Below are 13,499 nucleotides of genomic sequence, written 5' to 3' on the forward strand. Positions count from 1 at the left end.
GCTGGCAGTATCCACAAAACTACGAAATATGTTAACCATTGGTGTGATTTGTATATCAACACGCTTGTTTGTGTCCATTGGTGTCTGAAATCATGATCTTCTTCTTATCGTGTGGGTTGTGGAGGTGGAATACCACCCTCATCAACCGTCGTGTCAGGGTTATGATTGAGCCGCCAAAGGCCCCTGACTTTATCAAGTTATTTTGACATAACTTTTGCGCCTTTTTAGTACTTACTGGGAACATTTCCAAAGTGGAAACGTTCTGTAAACGACACGCGACGAATTAAGACGTACAACATGATTGAAAGAGAAAAAGAACAGAAAGACAAAAGCCACACTCACAAAAAGTACACTATAGGAGCCATTTGAAAATATATATTTTGCTTTGTTGTCGGATGTTTTCCATGCCAGTAGTTGGCCACTAAATAGAAATCGCGAATGTTGTGTTTTTTATTATACTCCGTAACGTTTTTAAACTCTGCCTTTTCAAAGCAATAACACAAGTGCGGGTTTGGTTTCAGATAAAATGTTTCACTCTGGCACCTGTCGATGAAGAAGGTTGCAGAATTAATTATTTATTTAGGTCTTTTTAAGGGTTCTTACAGACGAGCTGCAAGTTGTGAATGGCAGAGGCTACTTCAGCCGTTGCCGACAGGTGGCGACTTTTGCAGTTGCGACGTGTTTCGTCCGCAAGAGTTGTCGCCTGTCAGCCACGGCAAGGGCAACCGTTCCCGCCTCTCGGCAGCAGCCGTCGACGCATTGACCGCCGCCGCAAACGCGTCGACGGCAGCCATCGACGCATTGACCGCCGCCGCCAACGCGTCGACGGCAGCCATCGACAGGAGGCGACGGCTGAAGTAGCCTCTGTCGTTCACAACTTGCAGATCGTCTGTAAGAACCCTAACGTGTGGGTTGTGAGGTGGAATATCAACCTCATCAACCCTAGTGTCAGGGATATTATCGAGCTGCCATAGGCCCCTGACATGGCTCATGTAACGACTACGTACATACATCAGTAATCGCGCGATGAGGCGGTGCTGGTGCTTCAACAATCACAGGTTTACATACAAGCCAATATCTACCTTTTCGGCCAAGTATTTAGTGCTATTTGTGGCAAATCTACATTAATAGCTATCATATGTTAGTGACACCGCAACGAATACTGAGGGGGATGATTCAGACCATGATTATAATTTTGGTTATTTCAATTATTTTCCACCAACCCGCATTGGAGCAGCGTGGTGAAGTATGCTCCATAGCCCCTCCGGTTGATTGAGAGGAAGCCTGTGCCCAGCAGTAGGACGCACATGGGCTGTTTATGTTATGTTAAATTATTTTCAGTTTTATACTTTTGCGACGGAAAATTTTACTTGATATCAACTCAGAATCATCCCTCAAAGTTTTCGTTACGATGTCTTTAACATCGTGTATATTGTATGGGCCTTAGTTGCCTTAATTAGATAAATAATAATAATAAGTCACGTCAAAAAAAATGGCGATCGCTTCGGCGCCAACCGCGACCGCCTCGTGTGAGACCCGCCTAAGCCTTACTGTTCCGTGCTTCGGAATATACTTAAACCCCTTTGTCACACGGCAACTATCTTTTTATAAAACGATTGTGAACACGTACGTGTCCCATGGCGTTTTGGAAATGATCCCGTACACGTTGTAATGCAGGTACAATGACAACACGTCCATGCTGCAGACCAGCTGGAAGACCCCGCAGAGTACGATCTGCCAACTAACACCTGGGAAACACGGTCGTTGTAAATAATAATAAGTAAGTAAAATATTTATTAATAAATAAATATTATTTATTTTTTATTTATAATTAAAATTAATAAAATATACAATTATAATTTATTAAAAAATAAATATATATTAATTTATTATAATATATAATAATATATATTTTTTTAATAGATTTCATCATCTCCCGTTTTTCGCGGGGTCCTCTTACCTAGATAATTTGACAGGTCCGGTTTTATACAGAAGCGACAGCCTCTCTGACCTTCCAACCCACGAAGGGAAACCAGCTCAACCAGCCCAAATCAGGTTAGGTCCCGAGAAATGTGTTTCGGAGATATTTGACCTAATCTGTGTGGGGCTGGTTTTCCCTTCGTGGGTTGGAAGTCTTCTGTAAAAAACTGGACCTGACAAATCTTTAGGTTAGGTAAGCGGATTCTATGGAAACGGGATAACGCTAGGGAGATGATTCGTTTTTCTATAACTTTGTCTAGGCTCACCTGTACCCAGAGGTGCCATTTTAGCAGCAAACAGAGGTTCCGCTGGATTGTATGCCGCAAGGAATACGTGTAAGTAGTTGATAGGGATCGTCTTTAGCAGAAAGTTCTTAATGAACGTCCAGAAGTATCTGAAAACACGATTCTTTATTCAATACGAGGTCAATGTTCTTATAAAACCTTCTTTTTAAGTCCGCCCCTGAAAGGCGCCCTGTATTGGCCTACGAGTTCTAATCTATTCATCATCATCATCATTATCAGCCGTACGACGCCCACTGCTGGGCATAGGCCTCCCCCAAGGATCTTCACGACGATCGGTCCTGCGCTGCCCGCATCCAGCGGCTTCCCGCGACCTTCGCCAGATCGTCGGTTCACCTTGTAGCGGGCCTACCCACTGAGCGTCGTCCGACACGTGGTCGCCATTCGAGAACCTTTTCGCCCCAGCGGCCATCGTTTCTCCTCGCTATGTGTCCTGTCCACTGCCACTTCGGACTATTATAGCACTATTTCTAATCTATTATAGGTCAATTTTCAGTCAAATTACACGTGGTACTCCATACCATTCGTACAACGCGCCGTCTTAGGAAAATACGCGTGATCTTATCATTATCATCTTCCTAGCACTATCCCGTTTTTCACAGGATCCGCTTACCTAACTTGAAGATTTGACAGGTCTTGTTTTTTACAGAAGCCTAAGCTTCCAACCCACGAAGGGAAAACCAGCCCAACACAGGTTAGGTCACATGTATCCGAAACACATTTCTCGGGTCTGCCTGTCTAACCTTTTAACTCGCGAAGGAAAAACCAGCCCAATATTTTTTTTTTTGGCGTGACTTATTGTAGATTTGCCGCAAATGGCATTAACTACTTGGCCGGACAAATGGGGAGCGCTGAAGGCTCTCACCCGGTACAACGTTTAAGACAACAGGCCTGAGAGTGCTCACTTGGGCGTGAATCTCGACTCAGGGCGTCGTCTAAGAGCAGTAGTATGTTTGTATATAACAAGTACCGTGTTTTACTTACATTATCCAAATGAATATTTCTTATACTTACATAGAATATTGCCATAAATTCATGTATGTGATTTGTGTCTTGAAAGGAGATGTCACGTAACTTCTGAAGAAGGCCAACCTCTGGGCCTCTGTCGTGGGGATTGTGCCTACAATTCCTGTCTTGTCCTGGAAAAATATTACTAAGGTCACTCCCTGACCGCGACCGATTGATACTTACTTTAGACGTTAAAACATTGACATAGTAATTATATGAAGTAATCTCTGGAACTAGGATCCCAATACCGACCCCGCCGGCGTGGTCGACGATTTCCCTCAATCAGCGCTTATCGCTATCGACCCACTAAGGTCGATTAATTCTTTCAAATATTTTTCCTCTCAGACGACGCCCTGAGCCGAGGTTCGCGCCCAACTGGGCACCCTCAGGCCTGTTGTTTTAAACGTTGTACCGGGTGAGAGCCTTCAGCGCTTCCCATTTGTGCGGCCAAGTCGTTAGTGCCATCTGCGGCAAATCTACAATAAGTCACGTCAAAAAATCCTGCCTCTGGATTTTTGGAAAACGAAAAATACAGATCGACAGAGAATCTTTTCACAGTTCAAAGTCCGGGAACTTTTGGTTTTTGAGATAATAGCTTTTTGACAAAGTAACCTTCTGCAATATCTGAAGAGTGTAGTCCTTATGTTGGACGAAGGACCAGGACTCGAGTGCAAATGATCGAGATGTAGTGCTTGTACCCATGCTCCAAGTGCGGGCTTGCTTGTTTGGTTCCTGTGCCATGGTTTTACCACCAAAACAGTCCACTACACACTAAATTCACTTTATTATCTTAATCCTGTCAATAAACGTTATACAATATCTTTCACCTGAGTCTTTCGCTAGAAATATTTGACAGCCATTACGTGATACTGGCAGAATTTTGATCACATGACACAAAAGCATAGAGTAACACGGACGGTGAAGGTTTTATGTAACGTCGAGGAAGGGAGATAGGACTTAGAGAAGGGCTCTAAGCGATAGGAGCTCAGAGTTCATTGGGATTGGGAGCATTGACAAGAGCATCACGAACCTCTGGTGGAGCGGAATTGTATAATTATACGTATAACGTATAATAATTATACCTACTTATATAGTAGGAGAATAGGTAGATCTATTTTTCTACCGGGTGTTAATAACACCAATTGGGGGGATGATTCAATTCACGATTCTGAGTTAATTAATATACTTGAAGTGGAATTTTTCGTCACAAAATTAATCGATCTACAGTTACATAAAATATTATACATCAATGGATCTGAGGTATATCATATCCCTTGGTTCAATTTCATTAAGGCACCTATCGTTATTACATGTAGTTTTCAACATATCGCCAGAAAGACACTAGGCGTAAGTTTTATGGAACTACGCAACTTCTGATACGAAGTTTTAGGATACTACGGACAACTGTATCGAACAAAATCGTCGTAGAAACCTTTACATTTTAAGCCAATCAATGTACTCAAAGATAAAAAGGAATTTAAATATAACGTCTGTAATATCTGTTTTTGAAATTGGAAACTTATCGGTCAATTGCCAATGCCATCACAAAACTCGTAAAATTGCAGTAAAATAAATTCATTCCAATTTTTGTCGACATAACGTTAGATGTTGCAGCTATGAAACCATTGCTTCTGCTGATTTTTTGTATCTATTTAATAGACAATATTGTGTGCGTTGACGATGAGATGCTGCAAAAAGCTTCGCTTTTAGTGGAACCATCCCCAAAGAAGTATAGCGCTGTGTTGCAAAAGAATAAATTCCTCAACAGACGATATGAAAAGTCTACGACAGAAAGTCCTCGCACTAAGAAGAAGAGTATCGCAAACGCGTACACCGTGTTCCCAAACCATCTTCACAAGAAAGCTATGGACGTGCCCAGCAGCCTTTACTTCCCAGTAGAGAACCAAGACGAACCAAAACTGAGAGTTAAAAAAGTACTGCCTGATTTCTGGAACGAATCAATCAGAAAGAAAAGGTCTGCCGACAAATTAGATACACCAAAAGATGACAAAACAGATAACGCAAAAGCGTCTGCAGCAGCAAATCCTTCAAAACCTAAGCTTACAAAAGATGATGTACAAGAAAACTTACACTCGAAAAGGGATGTTGTGGAACCTATCAAAAAGTCCAAGAAAGGCGTTAAAAATGAGAAATCGGTATCAAGCCTTAAATCGCCTCGCACAAACCTCACAAGTGGCGCGAAACATAAGATAGGGAGGTCCGGCTCCAAGAAACTGAGACATGGAAAGAAGGGGAGTCATTCTCAGAAAGGTCAAGGAGCCAGAAGGTCGAAGAAATCCTATAGCATTGACGCGGCGGTGAAAAATCAGAAAGGTAAAATGTAATTGTAAATTGAGTAATAAAGGATGTAAAATTGATTTTTATAGTTTTATTTATCCCCATTTCCCAGTGAACGCAAGTCGGCGGCTCATAGCTGCGCGCGACGCGATTATTGAGAACTACCCGTATGCGGTGTCGATACAGAAGGATGGTGAACATTGGTGTACGGGCGCGCTGCTGAACCAGCGTCTGATCATCACCACAGCCAACTGCGTCTGGAAGTAAGCCACTTTATACTACCACTCTCAGGTACCAATGTTGCTTTTATTAACATCGATAAGGCGCATATACTCGTGTGTATACCTTGTATAATATGGAATACATAAAAAAAAATAATCCTTGATCTGAATTTAAACCGATAAAAGTACACGAAATATTTTATAACACGAATGTTCCGTAGCCAAATACGAGAAAGAAGGCTGTGTTTAATGACCATCACATAAACAGCCTTATACGTCCCACTACTGGGCACAGGCCTGCCGTCAATCAACCGGAGGGGGTATGGAGCATATTCCACCACGCTGCTCCAATGCGGGTTGGTGGAGGTGTTTTTTTACGGCTAATAGCCGGGACCAACGGCTTAACGTGCCCTCCGAAGCACGGAATCATCTTACTTTTTTCGGACAATCAGGTGATTCAAGCCTGAAAAGTCCTTACCAAACAAAAGACAGTCTCACAAAGTGATTTCGACAATGTACCCGTCGGGAATCGAACCCAGACCTCCAGATCGTGAGCCTAATCAACTAGCAATGTTATGTAATAATGTGTCTGTTTGCATGTCTTAAGCCAATTCTGTAATTCATCTTCATGGGGTCATGATGGCGATGTTAAATATATTTATTAGACCCATTTGTCATATATTATCATCATGAACATGCTACCAATCTACTGTAGCAGAGACCATAATAAGTGGTCCATCAACATTCTGCCTTACCGCAGAAGCCTTGAAGATTTAGGCTCTATCTCACTAGGACACCTTGGTGGCTCCACCACCGAAACATATGCAGTTGTACAAAGGAAACCTCGGTTACGCAACCAATTTGTTGCCGGCGACTGAATCCCGAATAATTTCCCTCTGGTGCAACCATGGCATCCTGGTGGGATCCCTTTAGATAAGTATCACTCTATAACAGATCCAACCGCATGAGCCGGTTAAAGATCCGCGCGGGGTCCAGGCACGTGCAGCAGGGGGGACAGGTGGCCGAGATCGCCGAGGTGATGAAGCACCCCAAGTGGAGCATCCGGAAGAACCCTGACAACGACGTCGCCTTACTGCTCACTGATCGGAACATCAAGTAATGTGTGCTAGATTATTTGACGGGGATTTTCATGTTCATGTACCTACAAAATTCCCCCGCTTTCATTAACACAGTTGGCTCGACCAGTATAGACGGCGAGACAGTTGGTCTAATAGAAAACTCGGTGAGGTGTGGGTACTTAGTTCATCTTATGATGGATGTACATCTGCCTACCGCAATATAGTCGTAAGCTTATGTTATGTTGTTATATGTGCTCAAGCTGCCCCGTCACACGCCTCGCAAAATGTGTGTATAGGTGTTCCAGAATTTCATGGTAAATGGCGAAATAAAATTTCTATAGTAAGCAACACTCGAGTAATTAGATGAAAACGTCTTGACGGACAATATGGACAGATGGACAGATTCTGGTAGACCTATAAGTACTCGCCTTTATATTCGTGGCGAGGCATTGTCTACGCACGTTTAACACACTTAGCAAGGCATGCGGCGGTTGGCGTGCGGGGCACGAAAGAAAATAATTAAAATTATCATTAAAATAAAATAATAAAAATGATCTTATTCAGTTTAGATACGTACCGTAGCTATCCTATTTGCTTATACCAACTTCAACACTTCGCAACTACAACATGTGCTTAATGTTTTTTTGAGTTGATACAATGTTGGATTTTGGCACGTGGTAGCCCAGTTAGTAGAACGCTTGCCTCTCACTTTGAGGTTGCAGGTTCGAATCCAGCACAGGCTTAAACCGAATGTCGAATCAGATTATCGAATTTGTTTTCGAATTCATGTTTGGATCATAAATGATTATCACGTGCTCAGCTGTGAAGGAAAACATCGTGATGAAACCCCGGGAATGTGGATTTCATCAGATCAGAAATGCATTTTTGGGGATGTGTGACCTAACCTGTATTAGGACTGGTTTTCCCTTCGCAGGTTAGAAGATCAGACAGGCAGTCGCTTCTGTAAAAAACCGGACCTGTCAAATCGTCAGGTTAGGTAAGCGGACCCTGTGAAAAATGGGATCAGGCTGGGGGGATGATGACAATGTTGGATTTGAGAGGGTAAATTCTTATTGTTAACATATCGTGTTATCGGCAGGTTCTCCCACTCATGCCACGCGGTAGACCTTCCAAATCGCGTCATGATGCCAGTGTTTGACGACGCATGGATCGTCAGCTGGGGTACAGAACGGGTAAGTATTTACTTTTTAATTATTTTGCCCCATTTACAATGTCATATTGTTTTCTTTTGTTTTCGATAACTGTCCGACAATAAAGAATGTTTCTTTCTTTACCTATAATTATGTTTCCAGCGCGATGGCATCTACGATAGGCAAGAAATGACACTGCAAGTATTCCACTCGCGGCTGATGAACCGTGACAAGTGTAACAACATTACCATGCGCTTCGGTGTGTTTGTATCGGACAACTTCATCTGTCTAGAGCAGACTGGACGGCGCGCGCCGTGCACGGTGAGATCCTTCTATTTCTGCAACCTTGGTACTTCATTCACCGGGTACTCCACTGGCGTCTGATAAACCGACGTCACTATTTGCGGTTCGGTGTTTTTGTATTCGATTCTCTTTGATTTCTGCGGCCCTGGTACTTTGTTCACCGGGCAAGAGCTCTCATCAGACGCCATTTGTCCGGTCAAGTATCACTATACCTTTTTTTCTATGTTAACTCACGTCTGATGAACAAAGATGACCAGTTGTTGGCAACCCCAACATTTCAGTTTCTAATTATTTTTTAACCATGGCAATACTGTAACATATACCCATTTTCTACTGGTGAACAATATGCGCGATTCCTAAAACTTCGGGCCTATGTATTATTTTAACCTGCACCCTACAACTAAATGATAAAAAAATATCCAGTATACTCATTTATAAAAAAAAATGTAGTACTTAGATACATTTTCGTAATGTTCAGAGAGACACTGGAGCGCCTGCAGTGAGTGATGGCGTGCTCTGGGGACTGGCGTCGTGGGGCATACGGAAGATGTAAGTATGCCTTCTTCTCTCGTATGAGTTGAGGTCAATGACCGAGCCGACAACCGAATGTTCATCCTATCAGGGTTATTTAGACCAGAAAGTCTCCCCTCACATTGGTCATATTGTAACGACTTTCAATAACTTTGGTTTTCTGTCGGAACACTTCATTTCGGATTCTAATTCTGAGAGAAACTTCAAACATAACTCTTTTTATAGCTTGCTGAGCGGGTTTTAGCTTGCGGATTAGACCCACTGTTAGTGTTCATATCTCGGGTCACCCTCTGCCGTCTTCTGTAAGTAAAGTATTTCCGAATGCATATAACCCGGATACCTTCTGGGCGAGCGAGCTCCATTTAGGCCTCGTCAGTGCCTTTGGGCAAGACTGAGGCCAAGAGCAAACCCATCAAAGGTGAAAAAAAAATGGTGAATCTACCGAGAATCTCTAACCATGATGTCAGGTGCGGCACGGAGCGGTTCCCGGCAATGTTCTCGTACATCGCGTCAGACAGCAACATGGACTTTATCATCAATGCGACACACTTCATGATGGCTGAAGAGCGGCTGTACCCCTTCCTGGACCGGTACCAGGCGCAATCTGACATACTCAGGCCCGTCAGACACTGAAAATAAATATATTACCAACACAACAGTGATATTTTTTTACAATTTATATCTGATACTTTTTTTACGTGGCTTGTTGCTGTTTTGACCCAAATGGCATTAACTACTTGGCCGGAGATTACTACAATCCTTAACGGCCTCCGTGGTCCAGTGGTTTGAGCGTTGGGCTCACGATACGGAGGTCCCGGGTTCAAATCCCGGTGGAGACACATCACGAAAATCACTTTGTGATCTCTAGTTTGGTTATAGGACATTACTGACTGATCACCTGATTGTCCGAAAGAAAGATGATCCGTGCTTCGGAAGGCACGTTAAGCCGTCGATCCGGTTACTACTTACTGATGTAAGTTAGTAGTCGTCACATGAGCTATATGGCCTTTGGCGGCTCAATAGTAACCTTGAAGGGGTTAGTAATCCACCTCACAACCCACACGATAAAAGAAGACTACAATCTTGTTTAGGGTTCCGAAACTCAAAATTAAAAGACGGAAGCTTTAGGGTCAAAGCACATGTTATATTCTGTCATCACCTCATCGCATTTTCATATGCCTCTTATCCTTCGGGTATTGAATGAGTTCCTCTAGTTATTAAATAACTTGTAATGTATACCCTCATTGATTTAAAAGATGTGTTGCTGTTGGAGTTTATAGTCATTTCTTCTCAGCCATAACTCCTTGCGAAATGACGAAAATAAAAAATGTGACATTGACCTTCAACAAGTTTATCCATGATAATTACGTTGAATAAAATGATTCTGATTTCTGTTTCTTATGAATAATAAATAGGATCACTTTGTTGTCCGCCCGCGTCGCGCGCTGTTGTTCAATGTTGCCATATATGATGAGCGTTATGTGTTGCGCGTTGTTGCCTAATGGATACGAGGCTTAAGTGTCATCTCAATAATATATTTACACAAAATAAAAGAAACGTTTTAAATTTGTCAAATAATATAATTTTATTTACAGTCGAATAAACCGTAACATTCGAATCTTTTATTTAGCATTACAATAGGCTATATTTCGTCTAGAATTTTCTATTTACACCTTTGTTATTGTGGCTATTTCTAATTCTCATTACTTTTAAAGATACAATATTGCTGGTGAACTATTTTATTTCAATGATATAATTATATTTTAGGTCTTTGTTTAACAATTTTGAAGTAAATATATCAAATATTGGCCAGAACGCAATACGTCTCATACAAATGACTCATGAAATTGATGACATAAAACAGAAGTACCTACTGGATAAAACGATAAGTATGAGGTATGTGCGCGTTACCAAAATGCTTGCGCAGTTAAAAACAAACCATTGTATGAGGTTTACGCGATTTATGGCCTTGATTTCAGCAGAGACCTCCTAATTTTAAGTTCTTACATTTTCTTATACGCCGAAACGGAAAGGGATGGATTATTGACAGCTGCTATTTTTAAAATTAATGAGTGAATGAATGAACTGGACCGATCAAACAGGCATCTCGCTAATGAGCAACCCTTTTGACGTCTACTGTCAACTTAATTCTGTCGGGTTATTGGCCTATGTAAAATTTTGAGAGAGTTGTTTTATCTGCCTAAAATAGACGAGTGTTCTTTAAATGTCAGGCTTGTCATCTCTTTCCTTTTCGGCGGATAAGAAAATGACAGGTATATCTTAAAATAAATTTAGGTGTACGCTGGAATTCGGGCCAATATTATCATTAAAACATATAATACGGTACGCGTTTACAAAAACCCAACATAAGCTGCCAATATTTGGAATACTCACTTTTATTTTGATGGCCTGAAACTGTCAATTTTCCTAAAGGATAGATACATAAATTACAGTGATACCAAAACAAAAATGTGCGAAAAAATTAATGTATCTCAGAATTACCTACTTACTAACCATCTCACGTGTACAGAACTTTAAAATCGACATACCGACCTGCACTTGAGCGAAAGTATTCACGAACTGGGGAGTTAAAAAATGCTACATCGAAGCATTTGTCACGATCAGTACTATAGTGACATAGCAGCATTGCTTTGTCACACCATCTAACACCATCTAATTTTATTTTAAGTAATATCTGTCATTTTCTTATCCGCCGAAAAGGAAAGGGACGGGTAATCAACAAGCATAAAATTTATGGAACACACGTCAATTTTAAGCACAAACAGTCTAAAAATTTTACATTGGCCAATAACTTGACAGAATTAAGTTGACAGCACACGTCAAACGGCAGCGAGATACCTTTTTGATTCGCCCGGGTTATTCATTCATTTATTCATTCTTCCTAAAATTAAGAGCTGTCAATCATCCGTCCCTTTCTTTTTCGGTGGATAAGAAAATGAAAGGTATAACTTAAAGTAAAATTAAGAGGTGTCTGCAGGAATCGGGACCAATATTGATCTAAATGAGCTATCGATATGCTATAGATGATTTTCAAGGTCATGTAGGAAGACCATAATTTCCTTGATACATGTGAGATGAGACAGTTCACAGTACGAGAAAAATTTGACACTCCACATTTATTGACACCCTGCAAAACGTAACATGATTAGTTAGAATAACATATTTTCCGTCCTCTCCGTACTAAGCTGTTCACCGTTAGTGCGAAAGAGACATTATCTCTTGTCTCTTTCACGCTAGGCGATGCACTATATTTTTGTCCTGTCGTATTAATCATGTCACGTTTTAAAGGGTATAAAAGAAGTTTTTCTATAAAACTAAATTAAACTGTACATTGTATAGAATATAAAACTTATGTAGTAGGAATGGACTTACAAATCGTACATTTATATGTAGATAGTTTCTACAATATGCTTTTTTTTTATTAATAAATATTTACAAAAAACTAGAATACATTTTTCCATAGATTTTGAGCTGACTTTGAGCTTTAAAACTAAATAATATAAACGTTACAAAATTTAAAATAAAATAGTTTGAGGCTCCGTGTTAACTTTAATATGAAAAAACTGTACTTAGAAGGAGCTTTACAATTTACTAACATTTGTATGTGTTGATATGGCTAGTTTCAAATCGGCTCCTTATAGTGAAAACCACATATTTTCGAAATACCACATTCCGATGTGATTTTTAACAAAACCTCTATAACTTTCAATTCATTTAAAGAGAAAAACGCAGCACTGGCGCCACTACGATTTTGTGCCCGTTGCTGTGGAGACCTTTGGCAGCTGGGGAGCAGACACCAGAATCCTCATTTCAGAGTTAGGTCGCTGCAAAAGTCCAATCAGTTTCTTGCAAAATAAAAATGGTTACATGTCGTTTCCGTAATACACCAAAAACACCTACAAAAACATAAATTTTATAATTATAACTAATGTTAACTTACGTTATCTATATATTTGTACTCTCTTGTGTAAGTTGTTTTTCTTGCGTGTTTTGATAGTAAGTTATGTGTTATTCCATGTTTTGTTTTATATTTGTTACTGTGGTGTCCCTTTATAATAAACGTTTCATTCTTTCTTTCAAATGGTTCATAAATTCACCACTTTTACAAATAATTCGCTGGGCTCAGTGACTGAACTTTTGCACTCTGATTGTACATCGATCGCAAGATCAACTAAGTACCCACACCTCACCGAGCTAATAAAAAAAACCCCCGGAATGAACTTCATTCCGAGTAATAATTGAGACTACAATTTTGTACCTGGATTGAAACAGTTGCGAGGTTTTGTTAACAAAAATCACCCCCGAATGTGTTTTCAAAGAGGCGCTTACGTGATTTTGTCTATAAGGCGACTACATATAACGAACAAGTTAAAAATTAAACTATTTTATACAAACTTACAAGTCGCTATTTACTGCTTTTTTGTGTTGTATTCCCTAGCAATGGTGGTAATTCCGTAACCATCTATTTTTTTTAAGTTATATCTGTCATTTTCTTATCCGCCGAAAAGAAAAGGGACGGATAATCGACAGGCATAAAACACACGTCAATTTTAGGCAAAAATCTAAACCAAACATCCAGAAATTTTACATTGACCAATAACCCGA

General features: G+C 40.6%; 1 protein-coding gene across 1 annotated transcript; it reads left to right on the forward strand.

Annotated features, from left to right (window-relative positions):
• Nucleotides 1-1,763: 1,763 nt before the first annotated feature.
• On the forward strand, nt 1,764-9,506 carry LOC126376810 (trypsin delta-like). The gene is made up of 8 exons (XM_050024357.1): nt 1,764-1,780; nt 2,241-2,315; nt 5,775-5,851; nt 6,764-6,925; nt 7,988-8,081; nt 8,202-8,360; nt 8,821-8,891; nt 9,341-9,506. The coding sequence occupies exons 2-8, from the start codon at nt 2,298-2,300 to the stop codon at nt 9,504-9,506; spliced, it is 747 nt and encodes a 248-aa protein (XP_049880314.1). The 5' UTR covers nt 1,764-1,780; nt 2,241-2,297.
• Nucleotides 9,507-13,499: the final 3,993 nt, after the last annotated feature.

Source organism: Pectinophora gossypiella, chromosome 21 (genome assembly GCF_024362695.1).
Source record: "Pectinophora gossypiella chromosome 21, ilPecGoss1.1, whole genome shotgun sequence".
NCBI lineage: Eukaryota > Metazoa > Arthropoda > Insecta > Lepidoptera > Gelechiidae > Pectinophora > Pectinophora gossypiella.